We start from the raw sequence: 19,485 nt of genomic DNA on the forward strand, positions 1-19,485 counted from the left end.
ATAAACAAAGGACACTATAAACATTGTAAATAAAAAGGCTGAACATAGGAATACTATTAGAATTATAAACAAAAACTTTCGTAGTCTAATAAGCTTTGAAAATACACTAAAACTTGAAAAAAGTACAGAAACTCACAAACCAGATATTATAACAGCAACCGAAACACATTTTGACGAAAACATCAATAGCAATGCAATCTTTTGTAGTAATTACATTGATCCAACACCATGCAGGAAAGATCAGTCACTTGGCCAGGGAGGTGTACTCGTGGCTGTGAAGAAAGACACCCTGTCTGTTGCAAAAGAAGCAGATACGAATTGCGAAATTATGAGGTCGGAAGTTTACCTAAAACAAGGTCACGTGCTCGTGTGTAGCTTTCACTGTCAACCTTCAAGTGGAATAGAAACATTAAAACAACTTCACAAATCTCTTGCGATAATAAATCACAAATCAACGAGAATCAACCCACATTTCATTCTCTGTGGGGATTTTAACTTTCCAGACATCAATTGGGAAAAACATAGATTGAGAGAAAAACCTGAATATACAAAGGAACTAAATGAAGTAATGTTCAACCTCATACAGGTAGTCAATCAACCCTTACAAGAATATCTAACACCCTAGTGCTTACAACATACCCCGACCTCATACATTCAGTCTCTACAGCACCGGGCATGAGCGATGACCTAGTGCTTACAACATACCCCGACCTCATACATTCAGTCTCTACAGCACCGGGCATGAGCGATGACCTAGTGCTTACAACATACCCCGACCTCATACATTCAGTCTCTACAGCACCGGGCATGAGCGATGACCTAGTGCTTACAACATACCCCGACCTCATACAATCAGTCTCTACAGCACCGGGCATGAGCGATGACCTAGTGCTTACAACATACCCCGACCTCATACAATCAGTCTCTACAGCACCGGGCATGAGCGATGACCTAGTGCTTACAACATACCCCGACCTCATACATTCAGTCTCTACAGCACCGGGCATGAGCGATGACCTAGTGCTTACAACATACCCCGACCTCATAATTCAGTCTCTACAGCACCGGGCATGAGCGATGACCTAGTGCTTACAACATACCCCGACCTCATACAATCAGTCTCTACAGCACCGGGCATGAGCGATGACCTAGTGCTTACAACATACCCCGACCTCATACAATCAGTCTCTACAGCACCGGGCATGAGCGATGACCTAGTGCTTACAACATACCCCGACCTCATACATTCAGTCTCTACAGCACCGGGCATGAGCGATGACCTAGTGCTTACAACATACCCCGACCTCATACAATCAGTCTCTACAGCACCGGGCATGAGCGATGACCTAGTGCTTACAACATACCCCAACCTCATACATTCAGTCTCTACAGCACCGGGCATGAGCGATGACCTAGTGCTTACAACATACCCCGACCTCATACATTCAGTCTCTACAGCACCGGGCATGAGCGATGACCTAGTGCTTACAACATACCCCGACCTTATACAATCAGTCTCTACAGCACCGGGCATGAGTGATGATCTCTATTTTATTCATGACAAACAATACTTACGTACTCTGAACAAAAAACACGAACAAATTTGGCCAGAAACTTTTCCCTTTAGATATCGATCGATTAACATGACCTTCATGTTGTCAAAAACTATCAAACCTGGGACTTTGATAAACGTATTTTTTATTCAGAGTACGACAAAAGGCCAAATAAACATGTTAGATTGATAGTCACTAAAACCATGGAGATTCATATCACACAAATGCATTTCAATAGATGGTTTAACCCTCTCCTAACCAACTACAGGAAAATTGTCACATTCGTTACGATACAACCAACATTATTCTTTTTCAAATTTCTCTTATACATCATAAAATTTAAAGAAAATAAAATGTGTTGTAGAGCATGTTTTGCTAAAGAAATTTTTTATCGCAAGAACTTACTGCTATTGTGTTTGAAGGATAAAAAATCTATTTTGTGTTAGTTGGGTGTGAAGTCTTGGGAAAAATCCTGAAAATGACTGGTGAGGAGAGAGTTACATATCAAGGAGATGATTATTTGCAGGTTTTCAAGGTAAAAAAACTATATATGTAGAAAGGCGAGTGATTGAGTAATACTTTGAAACTTTACAATGACCCCAAGTGCCATGTTGTGTACATACTTCAGACGTTGCTTCATTTTTGTATTATGGAGCAATCTTTATGTTTGCACAAATTGCCGTTTTTGCGTGATCTCAAAAGATGTCTCCTATAACGGAAGTCTTCTCAACTGCTCCAATACTGGAAAATCTTCTTCTGATATCTTCAAACTGGGATCTCGAAACGTCTCGACTTTGATTTTAAATGACAACGACATCAAGACATTTCAAAACAACACTTTCTCGCATCTCCCAAGGCTCAAACGGCTAGAATGTCGTTCGTGTAATTTGAATGTTTTGGAAGCAAACGCTCTGTATGGACTGGACGGTCTCGAGATTCTGTTTCTTAACAATAATTATCTAAAGATTGCAGATCGTGCTTTTCCGGCTGGGTTTTTTCGCAATGTACCACGTCTGAAAAAGTTGGACATAGGTCATAACATGAATAATGGATATGCATCTAATTATTCAGAATTCACGGACTTATTTGATTCTCTACCTGACATTTCACACCTGACAATTGACAGTTTTAATAACTTGAGGATCGGTGAGGAATTTGCTAGACTTAAAAGATTAAGCAGTTTACAAATTGTTTGTGAAAATCTCAGAACTATAGAAAACACAAGTTTGCAAGGATTTGAAGTTTCAAATGTAAAAATGTTCTCTCTGCTTGGTGCCCCTTTCAGTGATTTCTTGGGAGATGATTGTGAGATGCTCTTTCAGTACCTGCCAAATGTATCATCTCTTACAATAGTGAACATAAAAGTAGGAAATAAAAAGCTGTTGAGGATGATGAAGCCATTAAAGGACAGAAAAATTGATTATCTTTACCTGGACAATGTTGTAGTAACATCAAGATTAGTGGAAAAGTTAGTAGACAGAATTTCTGATAGAATTATCTCTAATAAAGATTTTGTCTATCTTTCACAAATTTGCGTGTCGAATTTTGTTTGGTTAAATAATAAAGCAATGTCAGCTGAATTTGAAGTTCTTACATCACATATTTGGATACATTGCTTAGAGCGGTTTGCATTTATTACTGGAGGAATTCGCTTGGCTGTTACAGAACACTACTTGTTTAGTTTTCTGCGCTTAAAAAATATCAAGAGCTTTACTTACAGGGTAAATGCGAAAGAAAATATCATTGAATTTTGGAATCGCAAAGAATCCGACAATTGGGGGTTTATTCATAATATCGAAAGCAAAACTGGAATCGTATCCCAAAACATTGAAAATAATGATAACATCTATTATTACAAATATTTCAGAACTCGTGCAATCCAGATACGTAGTCTAACTTTTCATCCGCATCATTGTCTTACTAGGGCTGACGGAAAGAATGTTTGTCAAGATTACGTAAGCCAAAACAGACGTAGTAATTCACGGAAAGTTATAGTACATCTACCGCCTTGTTTGGTAGACCTTGTTATGGACGAAGTAGATAGCTTTAGTTTAAATAGTAAATATCATGTTAATTTAGGAAAGAATATCTTACGTACAATTTCACTAAGAAACAGACCTTATGGTTCAATATTAAAAGGACGAACTTTAGGACTAAATCACTTGGAGAAAATTGATTTTACCGGTTCACCGATAAGTGGAGACCCAACTTTCTTCAAATGGTTTTCTAATCTAAAAATACTGGTCATGAGAAGAACGAGTAGAGATTCATATTTTCTCGCAAATGTTGTGGAGAGTGTAGCAAAGCTTGAATATTTTGACATAGCAGAAAATGATTTACGATGGCTACCCAAAGGCATGTTTCGATATACCAATAATTTGAAGTTCCTCTGTATTGCATCCAACCGATTCATGAGCATCCCTTTAGACTTGAGTCTCACGCCAAACTTGGAGATTTTAGATTTGAGACAAAACTATCTTGCTTTATCCCTCCAGGACAGAAAATCTATTGACATCAATTCTAGAACCAATCACATGACAAATTTTACACTTCTTCTTGGCCACAACCAGTTTTCCTGCGCATGCTCGGCTATGGGTTTTTTAAAATAGCTTCACCATAGTAGAATGCATTTCGACAATGACAAAGACTACATTTGTATGACTGAGGAAGGAACTTTGTCTAAAACGTCAAACTATTCTGACATTGTCTCGTTTTGGAGGAAATGCTCCGGCGAAACATATTTCCTTACTTCTTTGATATTAACATCCTCCCTCGTATCTCTGTATCTCGTTGCATTCCTGTTCATTGTGCACAAGACAAGAATTTTAAGCAGTGTGTTTCAAATTGTGATCCCTGGGTTTAAACTTAAAACCAGATACGATTATACATACGACGTGGTCATTGGCTACGCCGCGCAGGACTGGCATTTCATCAGGATGGTTCTCTTGCCATATTTGGAAAATCAGTGGGGTCTACGAGTGTTTGTCCATCAGCGAGATATGTTACAAGATCAGTTGATGATGTCAGGTGCTGTTCAAGACAGCTGGAGGACGCTGCTCGTGATTACAGAAGACTTCTTGGAGCGCTGTGACATGGCACACACCGTTATGAAGGTAAGTGCTGTGTCTCCATTATGATAATGAGATGTGTTTTCACAAAAGAAAATTCAAAGGAATGGAAGGAGAGGGGGATGAGGAATAAGGAGAGGAGGAAGAAGAATCAGAAGAAGAAAAAGAGGGGGAAAAGAAGAAAAGAAGGAAGAGGAGGAGGAGAAGGAAAAAAAGAAGAGTAATAATAACAAAAAGAAAGAGGAGTGGGCAAAGCAGAATGACAGTAATAATAATCTATTCTTTTTGGTGGTCAATATTGCTCTCTCCAGCCAATGTTTTATTTTTATCATCTAAGAATACTGGGTAATGTAAATGTTGCTGCTCGAAGCTCGAAGAAATAAATAACAATGTGTAATTGAATGTAAGCTTCAATTTAATATACCAAAAACAGATAGAATAGAAGTTTCGGGTTTCCCTTTTATCAACAAAACAGTATGAATGAAACATCGTCTTTTTTGTTGATAAAAGGGAAACCCAAAATGTGTATTTTATCTGTTTTCGTAAATTAAATTGAAGCTTACATTCAATTTTACATTGTTATTTATTTTTATCATCGAGCACAGAATTACTGGCAAATCTGAACAATTATTAAATTATTTTTTTACAGATTGATATAATTGCCAACCCTTTTAAAACTAAAGATCATTATATTACCCATTGACTTAAATGAATATTAAGAAAACAGTAATGCTCGGTCCTTAATTTGACATTCGGCTCACCACAATTTGGCAAAGATCACAAGGTGCAAATAAAACATTGAAGTTGTTCTCTTTAATATTAGGGAAAAGACAATTCCACGTCACGCTGGGAGACACTAAGAGTAAAGTTAGGAAATTGAAGAATGGGGTCCCTCAGGGTTCGGTACTAGCGCAAATGTTGTTTAATGTCTACATTAACGACATGCCGAACACTTCCTCCCCGAGGCTGGGATACGCGGGCGACTGGGCACTCGTTACTCAAAGTAAAGTGTGGACCCGTCTCGATAGCGCAACCAGTGAGGACGTCACAAGAATCAAATCTTACTTCGACAAGTAGTACCTGAAGATGAACACTTCGAAAACCGTGGCCATTGCATTTCACATATGCAGTGGCTGACATACCCGTAAACTGAACGTCATCGTCGGGGACCAGCTTCTCCCATATGAGCCGAATCCAAAATACCTGGGAGTTACACTGGACCGCAGTCTTACCTATCGGGTGCATCTCGAAAGAGTTGCCCAGAAGATAAAGAAACGCAACAGTCTTCTAGGAAGCTGGCGGGATCAACTTGGGGTGCTAATCAAGTGCTCCTCAGGACGTCCGCTTTGGCATTATGCTATTCCACCGCGGAGTATTGAGCTCCAGTTCAGTGTGGGGTAGAAGCAAGAACGTTAAGAAGGTAGATGTGAAACTTCGCAAGTCAATGCACATAGTGTCGGGAACGCTGGCAACAGCGCCTAGATAATGGGACCCGATAATGGCAGCAATCCAGCCGCCCCTCCCCGCCCCCAGATTTCCGGCGGGAGACGATTACAAGCAACTGGCTTAATAAGATCAAAGAGAAAGGGAATGGGGATACCCCTCTCAAGCGCACAATGGATGGTGCCCCCGTTTCCAGCCGAATTAAGTCGGACAACCCTTGTACGTAGCTTTCCTGACTTTGGACAGAGCTGTTTATACGAGATGGAAATCTGTTTGAACGAATTCAATCCCTGCCAGGTTTTTCCACCAGCAAGATGAGACATTGGGTGGCAGCCAATCGGCTTCCGTCCGCTCACTACATCAGTGGGTACTTGCCACCTGTCCAAAATGTACCCGTTGTAATGACGGGCCCGAAACCGCAGAGCATCTGGTTGAACTGTGCGCTGTGACGAAGCTTCGAGAGGGTTTGAGACGGTGCACGAGTGCGGAAAGGAGTTTTGCATCTTGGGTCGATCGTCATAACATATAATAGTAGTGTGAGCACCATTAGAAACTTCTGCCATAATTTGGCCTCCCTGCCAGACCGATTAAAGTTGTTGGCTCAAAATATGTCTCGATCCATGTTTATAACACGAGTATAATAATTAAAATAGATGAGTACCTATTCATAATAGCCTTTACTCCTCCAAAGATAACGCGATTTATCCACTTATTTAACTAAACCAGTCAGTGATGTCACTAAAACATAAAGAGTTACCTACATTCTTTTACATCATTTTTTTTGGGTAAGCCTCGAACCTTGGAAAGCGCTTTGAGCACGTTTAGTGGATATTGCGCTATATAAAAGGTCAATTTAACTATAAAAATTATGGTGATTTAATATTGAAAATTATATCCATCTTTAAAAAATATAAATTTTTATTTAAAGTTGACTTCTTTGTCAATATAATAAATAGCATCGTCTTGATTATTTACCAATCTTAAACGTTTTGGCGACAGATCATTCAGTAAAGTAAGTCCCATCACTTGGAATTCACTCCCACTGTCAGTCAGAATTGAAAGCAGCGTTGATAAATTCAAAAATAAATTGAAAACCTATCTCTTTGGGAAGTATTTAAATTAGATTAAACCAGGAATTATTGCAAAGTACATACGTGTGTGCGTACGTGCGTGTGTGCGTGCATGTATGTATGTGAGTGTGTGTGCACTCGTGTATACATTTAGTTAATTGTGTGTGTGTGTGTGTGTGTGTGTGTATGTGTGTATATAATATGTTATATGCATGTATGTATATTTAGTGTGTATACGATGTGTTTGTGTGTATTGTATATATATATATATATATATATATATATATATATATATATATATATATATACGTGTGTGTTTGTGTGTGTGTGAGTAATATATGTATGTACCGTGTGTATATGGATGTGTGTGTGTGAGTGTGTGAGGTGGCGTGCTCTTATGTGCTCTTACGTGAGAGTATTTATATACAGTGTGTCTGTGCCCTCTCCCTTGTGAGCTTACGTAGAACCGGTGTCTACGTTCACTAGAGCATTATGGTCGGTCATAATTTGACGTTTGGTATAGCTATCCGGACACCCTGTTGCCAAGTTCATTTGCGGGCATCTGTAGACTTTATGGCCGGATCTAATTTGATCGCTGAAACCCTAAAAGATTCGTCTATATCTATGTTAAATTCCAGAATAAGTAAAATAAACGAGTGCCAGACCAATAATAATGACAATAATGAGATAAAATACGTTTTATTTTCTTCAGAATACGATAGATCTGGTGTTAAAATATTGAGCATTTATATAAAGCAATATTCACTGAACGTGATCAAAACGCTTTACAATTGGTCTTTAAAACAACAGCAACATATAATGTGTAGGACGACTCATGGTGCCTTTAATTCGATATTACAATTTTTCTCTGTCGAAAAATAAAATTGTAATATCGCCTTATAGACGTCATGTCTCGTTCTACATGTTACGCATTGCTGTTGGTCAGGGGTCCTTTGTAAAGCGCTTTGAGTACGGTTAGTGGATATTGCGCAATAAAAAAATCTCAAGTTTATTTTGCTTTATGTTTATGACCATTCGCGTATGAGATTATTTAATTATTTTCTATTCTCCGGACAGGTGGCCACCTTCGTTGTCAACCCGACCAATCCAGAGAGCGTGATAGTGATTGTGGAGAAGACGGTTCAGACCCTTATTCCTGACTACGTCCTACAAGTGGTGGATGAAGACAACATCGTGGTGTTGCCAAAATTGCCGACTGCCGCCCTGGATTATGAGACTAAAGAAACTCTGAAGACACGAATTTTCTTGAATGAATGAATGAACTTGACGTTAGACTAAAGAAACTCTGAAGACACGAATTTTCTTGATTGAACGAATGAACTTGACGTCAGACTATAGAAACTCTGAAGACACGAATTTTCTTGAACGAATGAATGAACTTGACATCATTGTTATTATATTTTTTAAAAGACCGTTGATTGGGTGATTAGTGCTCACGGTCTTGTACATAATATTAGCATATCTGATAACCGAACATAATAGTCTTCAACAGTCATAACGTCACTTCCTTCCTAATGACGCATGGTAACTTAGTAACACTGGCTCTAAACTATCGGAACAATGGCGGACGCCGTATGAAATATTTCTCCGGCGAGCTTAAACGCGTATCCAGAGGGAAAAAACCCCATCAATTTGATCATGTTTTGACTTTTACACATTCTGATCACAAGGCATATGAAAAGGGAATGAAAAGTTCAAGCCAGCATGAAGAATAAAAAGTAATGATTTTCTTTGTTTAGAACTAAGATGGCCGCCGTTGCCGGGCGCGTGACATCAGACTACTGAATCCAATTATGGGCTGGTTTCTACATTGTTGTAATGGACACTACTTTACGTTGGTTTGGAGGTAGCTCCATTACATGGATGAGCCCATAACATTTCGGGGTATCAGACCTTTGTATAAGTACACCACGATTCTCACAAAGCTACCCCTGAACGTAGCCTCGTTAACTTTTTACGGCTACGCTCTGACAGACTTATAAACATAAAAGGTTAACGATAGCTTTGTGTGTTTGTTGTGTACCATCCATTTGCCGGGTGGATGTTTTGAGTATTTTACCTAAACGCATGACATCAATAGATTCCTATATTATTCAAATATGACCTAACGCATCAAAATGTTAATAAATCAATATAACTTTAATGCTAATAATAATTATAACCTGGGGGAGGGGGGAGGTGCCCGAGAAGTTAAAATATTGCTCTGTAATCCTGAAGATCCTCGGTTCGAGTCCCGCTTCTGGTGCTTTCGTTTTTCTTTTCCCCGAGGCAAGAATACATAATAACCCTCAATTTATGTGGCTATGTGGTCTAGTGGTATGACACTCACTTTAGGATCTGAAGGTCCTGAGTTCGAGCCTCGCGCTCGGTGCATAGTTGAGTCCTTGGAAAGGGTTCTTTACTCACTTTCTCTCACCGTACTCAAGTGTAAAATGATTACCTGAGCGTTAACATTTTGGATTTGCATTTTTTCATTTTCTGTGTGTGTGAATGTGTATGTAATTGGATGCGTGTGAGCTTTTGTTCGTATGTCCATTTCTGCAGTGTGTAATGTTTTTTACTGATGGTCAATGTGAAGCGCTTCGAAGCTTCGGCATAAGCACTATATAAATGTACATTTACTATTATTATTTGCATTTTTCATTTTCCGAAAGTGTATGCTCCCCAGAGCATTTTAATCTTTATTTGAAGTAAATCGACTGATTTTTCATGAAGTTATGGTCAGATGTATGTGAAAGGTATGCAGCAACTTTTCTCAAATGTCATACTTTTTCAACTTGAATAGCTGTAAAAAATATTTAGAAGTGAGATTAAGCTTTGATCATTCCCGAAGATTTACAAAAAGGGTTGATTTAATCATTTATGACAAGAACTCATTTTTGATCAAAATTGACCTTCTAACTAAACTTGACAATATCTCAGTTCAAACCTTTTCACCATCCAACTGATTATGTCATTCACTGTAACATAATTTATCAAGGAGTAGGTAGTGCGGCTATGTGGTCTAGTGGTATGACAATCAGTTTCGGATCGGAAGGTCCTGGGTTCGAGTCTCGCGCTCAGCGCATAGTTGAGTCCTTGGAAAAGGCTCTTTACTCACATTCTCTCACCGTACTCAAGTGTAAAATGATTACCTGAGCGTTAACAGCGTTGTCTCTGTCCGAAAAAAAATGGTAATATCGCCTAACAGGCGTCATGTTTCGTTCTAAATGTTACGTGTTGCTGTTGTTCAGGGACCCCTTGTAAAGCGCTTTGAGCACATTTAGTGGATATTGCGCTATATAAAAGCTCAATATTATTATGTCATTCACTGTAACATATATCAAGGAGTAGGTAGTAAGGGTGCTATGTCTGCGTGTTGACAGTTGTGGTGGATTGGTGTGCGTTGATATTTTAATAGACTCATGATGGTGTTTGTAAAGAGCAGACAGTTGGAGTGTTATAAATAGAATAATAGGATTCAATAGTCGTAACGTCACTTCCTTCCTAATGACGCATGGTAACTTAGCAATACTGGCTCTAAACTATCGGAACAATGGCGGACGCAGTATGAAATATTTCTCCGGCGAGCATAAAAGCGTATCCAGAGGAAAAAAAAACCATAAATTTGATCATGTTTTGACTTTTACACATTCTGGTCACAAGACATATGAAAAGTTCTAGCCATCTTGAAGAATAAAAAGTAATTATTTTCTTTGTTTAGAACCATGATGGCCGCCGTTGCCGGGCGGCGTGACGTCAGGCTACTGAATCCAATAATATTTGTGAACTCGAACGTTTGAAACTTGGAACTCGTTCCCAATGCGTGATCTCAAGGTACTCGCGGTGGGTCATATTTTATCATCGTCATCGTCGTATTTAATGTTGTTCCATGAAAGGTGAATTGTTTCAGTTGTATCTGTTGCCCACAAAGTTTTAATGGTTTTATTTAATCATTAATTTATAATTCAATCTATTAAACAATTAATCTATTAATTACATTTTAAAATATTATTATTATATTATTATTATTATTATTATTATTATTATTATATTATATTATTATATATTATTATTATTATTATTATTATATATTATTATTATTATTATTATTATTATTATTATTATTATTATTATTATTATCATCATTATTATTATCATCATCATCACAATTATTATTATTATTATTATTTTATTATTATTATTATTATTATTATTATTATTATTATATCATCATCATCATCATCATCATCATCATCATCATCATTATTATTATTATTATTATTATTATTATTATTATTATTATTATTATTATTATTATTATTATTATTGTTATTATTCTTTGCTTAGCTTTATGATTCATTTACTTTGATTTGGTGATTGGAAATATAATATTCATGTATATTGGCAAATGTCTAACAATAAACCTATGGATCTCGAGTCTTGAATCTATCTTTGAATAAAGACATGTTTGAAAAAGTTACTTGGTGGTACCAGGCGCCGTAAACACACATACATACACACACACACACACACACACACACACACACATACGTATATATCTATATATATATATATATATATTTTGTATAACATACACACATATTTTATACACACAGACACACACACACACACACACACACAACATAATATATATATATATATATATATATATATATATATATGTGTGTGTGTGTGTGTGTGTGTGTGTGTGTGTGTTTTGTAAGACTTCATATAACAAAACAACAGAACAGATATAAGCATAATATTTATATATTATATATGTATATCTCTTTATTGCATCATCTCAACAACAGTGACAAAACATGTGTTGTCTAAGACTCCTTCCGCACTAGGACAAAACTGTCCCAGGACAAATTTGTCCTGTCCCACTGGAGAAAACTTCTATTCAAAAGGGGTTCCGCACTAGGACAGGACTGTCCCGGGACACACCTGCGCGAATGCATTATTTTCTTTTTTTTTACAAGATGAAAAAATTTATTTGTAGGCAATTGTCATTATAACTCATACAAGAATATAATATTTTCATCAACAAATCAAGTAAATAAAATCAATAAAAAAGCAAGGCAAACAATGATAGTAATAATGATAATAGTAATAATAATAATAATAATAATAATAATAATAATAATAATAATAATAATAATAATAATAATAATAATAATAATAATAATAATAATAATAATAATTAATATAATAATAATAATAATGGTGATAATAAAAATGTAAAATCTTATAATTAATAGATTAGTTATTTAATAGTTTGAATTATAAATTAATAATTTAAAAAATAAGTCCTTGGTACAACTCTAATAATTTACATTTTATGAATCAACATAAGATTCGACATGACGATAATGATTTTTTACACTGTACAATGGGATTTGTTTACATAAGATTTATATAATCATGAAATATTCTTATAGCAAGAGTAATATTATTGCTGCTACAACTACTACTACTACTACTACTACAACTACTACTACTACTACTACTACTAACTACTACTACTACTACTACTACTACTACTACACTACTACTACTAGTAGTAATGGATGAAATAGAGGTTGCATATTTCTGTGCTTTACTACGTGGAAAAAAAAAGACAAATTGAAGGAGAAAACAATATTGGGTGCATCCTTTAATGACCCAAAGATTGCTCAAGGGTCAATTCCGTAGACTCTATGGTGATCTCCGATCTTATCTTAAAATGACTTTCTTGGAATCACCTCATTTTACCCAGGTGCAAATGAGTACCGGTTCGCTGATGAAAGTAATCTTTGACGGACTAGCATCATTCAAGAGGATAATAGAAAGTCAGCATGGCTCGGTGGTACGGTCTTTGCTTCGTACCCGAAAGGCATCAGTTCGATCACCCGCTGATGCGCTGTGTTGCCTTGAGTAAGTCACCTCGCCTAGCTCAATTTGCGGCGCTACACTGCGGCTAACGCCTGGGTTATACCTCGCCCTAGCTCAATTTGCGGCGCTGCATTGCGGCTGACGCCTGGGTTATTCCATTCTTCCCTTGGAATAGACCCTCGAGAAAAATTTCCCCTATGGGATGAAAAAGGGAATTTTTTTTTAAATTTTAAACTGTTATTTGTCTACTCACCGCTACAGCAACATGGATAAGTTCCGGATTTATAAGCTTAGGAGGCAAGATGGCCCATGGTTAGCGCGTTGTACTCTGGACTCAGAGGTTCTGTGTTCGATTCCGACCGAAGCCAATTTGTACTTTCTAGAGCAAGAAAATTTACTCCAATCACTCACTCCATTCCGGTGTAAAAGGGTACCTGTCAAGCTGGGATAGTAATCTGCGATAGACTAGCGTCCTGTTCAAAGGTTTTCAAACAAATACGTTAATTGTCCGCTTCACGCTATTGAAACCGGAATAACTCCTGCACCATTTGCTACAAGGCTCTAAAGGAGTTAATTTGTTTTACAATGAGTCCAAGTGGCTCAGAAGGACTTACTTAAAAATATTTTCATTGAAAATTCCCGAAATAAATAACGATAAAGATAATTGATCCCATAAGGTACCGAATAGATGTGCGACCGGTTTTAGACACGTTACTGCGTGTCACAAAGTGTGACACTTCTTAGATTATATTTATAAACATACGTTTTTAAATTGCCGAAAATGTTTTTGTTGCTATGCCTCCTGTACGTGGTTTCATCACATAGAATTATTTTTTGAATTGTTCTTGCTTTTTTATATTCAGAATTGAAATAAATAAATAAATCATAACTGTGAAATTGAATGTAAGCTTCAGTTTAATATACGAAAACAGATAAAATGGACGTTTCGGGTTTCCCCTTCATGAACAACACGTGATGAATTAAAAACTACAGACGAATGAGATAATGTGGTAGTGGCGTTGTTAAGATGCATAAACAAAAACATTGATGGGCAGGAAATTGTATGCTACTTTGTGAGGAAGCGCGAATTAAAATAGAGCAATAGAAATTTATAAATGGAGCGTACTTAATTATGTCAAAAGAGGGGAGGCGGGTAGGAACTGTGTAATGCAGTATAGAAGACAGTGAACTAAAATAAAGTGTGGACTATTGTTGGAAAATAAATACAATGGAATTGGAAATAAATACAAAATGTAAGGAATGTAGGTATTAATATATTAGTGGCATTAGCAGCAGCAGAAGCAACAGTAGTAGTAGTAGAGTAGTAGTAGTAGTAGTAGTAGTATAGTAGTAGTAGTAGTAGTAGTAGTAGTAGTAGTAGTAGTAGTAGTAGGATGCAGAAAATAAAGACAGGCATTTCAATTTTGACACGGCGCCGCCAAGTCTGGGACTTTTTTGTCCTAGTGCGGAAGTCTGCTATATTTTTCTACTATCACAAACGATATGAACACGGGACTGGGACAGTCCTGTCCCGTTGATTTTGTAGCATCGGCTTGGGACACAACGGGACTGTTTTGTCCCGTCCCAATAGGTGCGGAAGATTTCTCTAAATTCTATATGTTACAGATTTGGGAAGAGGGTTAAGTACAGTCTGCATGGCTATTTGCCCAACGTGGAACCCCACTGTAAGTAAAAGAAATAGAAGAAAATCACATAGTATTCGTGTTTTTTTTAAAAAAATAGTTGTGCCACTTATAGTCTCAAAATTGCATAATCTCTTAAAACAACGTTTACGTTTACAGTGCGGCTATGTGGTCTAATGGTATGACACTCGCTTTCGGATCGGAAGATATCTTGGGTTCGGGCCTCGCTTGGTGCATAGATGAGTCCTTGGAAAAGGCTCTTTACTCACATTCTCTCACCGTACTAAGGTGTAAAATGAGTACCTGGCCGTTAACAGCGTTGTCTCTGTCCGACAAATTGTAATGTCGCCTAAAAGGTGTCAAGTCCCGTCCTAAATGTTAAATGTTGCTGTTGGCCAGGGACCCTTTGTAAAGGGTTTTGAACAGGTTTAGTGGAAATTGTGCTATATAAAAGCTCAATTTTTTAACTTGCTGATATCAAAATGAAAATATTTGAGAAAGTGAATTTTCCTGACTTTTCTCCTCTCCTGTCTATCCAGCAGTAATTGGGTAGCTGAGTCTATTAGATCTGGCGGAAAGTACTTTGCATTAGACTTGCTTCCTATCCAAAGGGCAGCAATTAATTGCTTTTGTCCGTTTACCGCTATAGAAACCGGGATTAGCTCCAGCTTCTAGAGCCAAATTGAGATGGACTACTATTTTTATATACTTTCAAAGAGAACTTAATATGATTAATTTTATTATTGAGAGAAAATGTTTCATTTTTGTCATAACTCTATTGAGTTACAAGGGAGGACTATTTCTCTTGGTATCTAAAACTATTCCCTGAGATTTAAGATATTTCCATGGTGTCTAGTACATTGGAAGAGATTGTTAAGTAATGTTCCTTTTAAAATATCAACATTGTTACAGTGATGCTAAGCTGCTAAAATTGTTGACAGTAAACAGTAATAATCAAAAATGACAATAACACCTTTATAAAAAGAATAAAAAAAACAAAATAATTACAGAACTGTTCCGGCTCAAAACCCTACTTCAGCGAACAACAACAAAAAAAACCCCCAGACAATTAAAACATAATCACAATACTTCAAAACCCAGATAGTCAGTAGAGAAATAATGTTTGAAAAATTAATTTGGTGGTACCAGGCGCCGTGTGTGTGTGTGTGTGTGTATGTGTGTGTGTGTGTGCGTGTTTGTGTGTTTGTGTGTGTGTGTGTGGGGGGGGGGGGGTTTGCGTGTTTTATGTGTGTTTGTATGTGTGTGTGTGTGTTTGTGTATGACGCAGACATAGCACTCTTACCACCCACATGCTCTTACAGAGAGCATTAAAATATTATGATATACATACCTGTAAAGCGCTTTGAGCACATTTAGTGGATACTGCGCTATATAAAGCTCAATTTTAAAAAAATAATTTTACTTTTATGAAATAAAAATATAACCAATATAGTTATTTTGATGAAAAGTTCACAGTGCACCAGTTAAATCGTTTCTCATCCATCTTTTAGTCTGAGTTACCAAACCGTGAAGTCAGTGATTTCACGGCGGGTAATCTTAATCTTGGGTGCATTCCTTATTATTTTACATTCTTTGCAACACATCACTGTGAACATTTCATCAAAATAAGGTTATTGGTTATATTTTTATTTTATAAAAGTATGTATTTTATAACATTTTGAAAAGTGATTTCTCAAATATAATTAGTAATATCTCATTAACCAAACGATGGATTTCCTCAGTTGATAAGAAAGACGCATGCGCAATGCTATGTTGACGTTCACTGTAAGGACATGTGTTCCACCACAATCATCAGATCAAACACAACATGGTTCAGACTACATTAGTGTTGGGCGATATATCACAAAATGTCGATATCGATACGATGTGATATTTCGTATCTTGAAATATCGATATATCAATATTTATCGATGCAAAGGAATTTTACATTGATATTTCGAAAATCGATAAAATAATTCGATAAACGTTCTTGCCCCCCCCCCCCCCCCATCCCTACCCCCAACACCTCTATTCACGAAAAAAGTTCTTCGTTTCTTCATTGTTTTTCATAGTAAACTGATTTGTATTGCTTTTGACTCCATTATTATTATAAATCGATAATAACAAGGAATGAAGAAATGATTCTCTGTGTGTCCGATTTTCCCCCACGCACGTGGCCATCTGGCAGCCCTGGTAAACTGCGAGCATAGTATATTTCGATATCGATCTAGTATTTTGAAATCGATATAATTCGATAGTGCCATTCATATCGATATATCTATGTTTCCATACGATATGCCCACCACTCGACAACAGAGCTTTTCCCACTAACCACTGAGGAATGGAATAATCTGCCAGAAGAATAAATAGTGACAGCACCAAGTCATGATCAATAGAGAAAAAATAATACGTATTACATTCAAAGATCTCGATACATAAAGAACGTGTTTATTTGTCTTTTGCCGTCTACCTGGGTTTTTAAAAGTAATCTTTATAATATGTGACCCTCCGTCTCAAAACGGTATTATGTCGGGATGATTCATAACTCAAAAATGTAAATTTAGAGATAGAATGATGAGAAATCGGACCTTAGAAGTTTTTGCAAAGCAATAAATAGTATTTATATTTCATCATGACGTAGAGAAAGTAAACCCAAGTTTGATATTTGTGGATACGAATTCAATTTCTCTAACCGAATGTATCCCGACATAATACCGCTTTGAGACGGTGGGTCACATATGTGTTCGTTGCTTTTTTTTGTTGTTTGACTAAAGAAGTGTTTTAAGCCCGAAACCCTATCTGTTTGATATTTAGTTCTTCTTTTCAGTTGTTATATTCATCATTCTTTAGAACATTGTTATGGAGCATTTTCACGAATTTATCATACTCAATACGCTTCACAATGCTACAATTTTGATGTAATTAACCAGGTCTTGATAGTTACTTCCCTAATTCAAAACGAAATTTGTATTTTAACACCTAAATTTTATATTTTAAAAAAAAAGCTCGAGAATATTGAAATGTTGAAATTCGATGAAAAACTATGCCATCATTAAATATAAGTATAATGTGTTATCAGTTTTCAAGGAGGTAATGACATAAATACAATGTGATTTTGATACGCATTTTAAAAATGAAAACTTCGTAATAATTTATGACTAAAGCATTTAACATGATATCAATGGGGACATTATTAACAATATTGATCTGATGAAAATGATAATGATGGCGATTTTAATGATGATGATGATGATGATGATGATGATGATGAATATGATGAATATGATGATGATAATCTGAAACAATAGTTCAAAGCCACCTACTTTTGTGCCATTCCTTTTCTTCTCTGCAACCTAAACAGATAAAAATAGATTTTTAAAAATTAGCAGATAAGCCTATTTATAGTTGGACTTGATTTCCATTTCCATATCAATGCTAAATACTCACCACTTGAGTTTATTTGTAGTACATTTTTAAATAAAACATATATTGCAGGTAGATATAAAAATTAAATAACATTGAACTAAAACAGAATATGCAGAAGCTTCACTGTAGAATGAAGACGTTTTGGGTTTCCCCTTTGTGAACAAAACAGGGTAGGTAGATGAATAAAGTACTAAAGACTGATGTGAGATGTGATATGTGACAATGGCGTTGTTATGCCTGCCAACCAACTTTATATCTTTCCATCAAACTTAACACCCACCCAACACAAAATTACATTGTTTTTTTTGTTTTTTTTTTGGTTTTTTTTTTTATATATAGAGCAATATCCACTAAACTTGCTCAAAGCGCTTTACAAAAGGTCCCTGGCCAACAGCAACACGTAACATGCAGGATACGAGACATGACGCCTTTTAGGCGATTTTAGAATTTTTCGGACAGAGACAACGCTGACAACGGTGAGAGAATGTGAGTAAAGAGCGTTTTCCAATGACTCAACTGTGCGCCAAGCGAGGCTCGAACCCAGGACCTTCCGATCCGAAAGCGAGTGTAATACCACAAGACCACATGGCCGCACAGTCAGAAAAGCAACAGGTAAATTCCATGCATAGAGTCTAATATTTATTTCAACAAAATGAGATCTAAAACACAGAATTACATTTTTATAGTTGTACAACAATACCAAAATCATTTAAATTGTGTAATTTACAAAATAAATCAGAATGAGATAATTGTTCATTGCAGCGTGGCTCAGTGGCACGGTCTTTGCTTCGTACTTGAAAGGTACCGAGTTCGATCACCCACCGCTGCACTGTATGGCCTTGTGCAAGTCACCTCGCCCTAGCTCAATTTGCAGCGCAGCACTGCGGCTGACGCCTTTGGAATAAACTCTAAAGACAAATCTCTCCTATGGGATGAATAAAGGGAACTTTATTTACTTATTTATATATTATTTAACGTAATGAATGGAATATCTTCCCTTGGTTGGTAAAGAGATGATTAAAGATAATATTAATGATTACCCTCTTCTGGACTGCATCGGGAGATGCTATCGCCTAGGCATTCCATGAGGGAATATATAGACAAACCATCAAATAAACGTCTGAAGTCAAGAGGAATCACTCATGTTGTCCGAAGTGAGCTCATTGGGTGTGAACAACAAGCTCGTGCGAGAAGCAGGGCTCAAACCCAAGATGAAATGCCAATTGAGCTATCATACCCCCCCCCCCAAAAAAAAATAAAAAAATAAAATAAATAAATAAATAAATAGGTTTTTATGTTTTATTCTGTCGTTCTTGGTCTTATCAAAAAACAATGAATATTATTATAGTTTCTTGAAATGACAAAACGTCAGAGTGTTTTTACTTTGAAATCCACTCTTAGC

The 19,485-nt window shown here is 36.6% G+C and overlaps 2 protein-coding genes across 2 annotated transcripts; both read left to right on the plus strand.

The window, feature by feature from the left end:
- Nucleotides 1–2,146: 2,146 nt before the first annotated feature.
- LOC144977472 (uncharacterized) lies at nt 2,147–4,162 on the plus strand. The gene has a single exon (XM_078922723.1). The coding sequence runs from the start codon at nt 2,147–2,149 to the stop codon at nt 4,160–4,162; it is 2,016 nt and encodes a 671-aa protein (XP_078778849.1).
- Nucleotides 4,163–4,177: 15 nt separating this feature from the next.
- On the plus strand, nt 4,178–9,782 carry LOC144977473 (uncharacterized). The gene is made up of 2 exons (XM_078922724.1): nt 4,178–4,666; nt 8,212–9,782. Exons 1-2 carry the CDS (start codon nt 4,178–4,180, stop codon nt 8,410–8,412), a joined length of 690 nt encoding a protein of 229 aa, XP_078778850.1. The 3' UTR covers nt 8,413–9,782.
- The last annotated feature ends 9,703 nt before the right edge of the window (nt 9,783–19,485 follow it).

This window comes from Berghia stephanieae, chromosome 7 (genome assembly GCF_034508935.2).
Source record: "Berghia stephanieae isolate SIO BIC M18660-M18661 chromosome 7, UCSD_Bste_1.3, whole genome shotgun sequence".
Classification (NCBI taxonomy): Eukaryota; Metazoa; Mollusca; class Gastropoda; order Nudibranchia; family Aeolidiidae; genus Berghia; species Berghia stephanieae.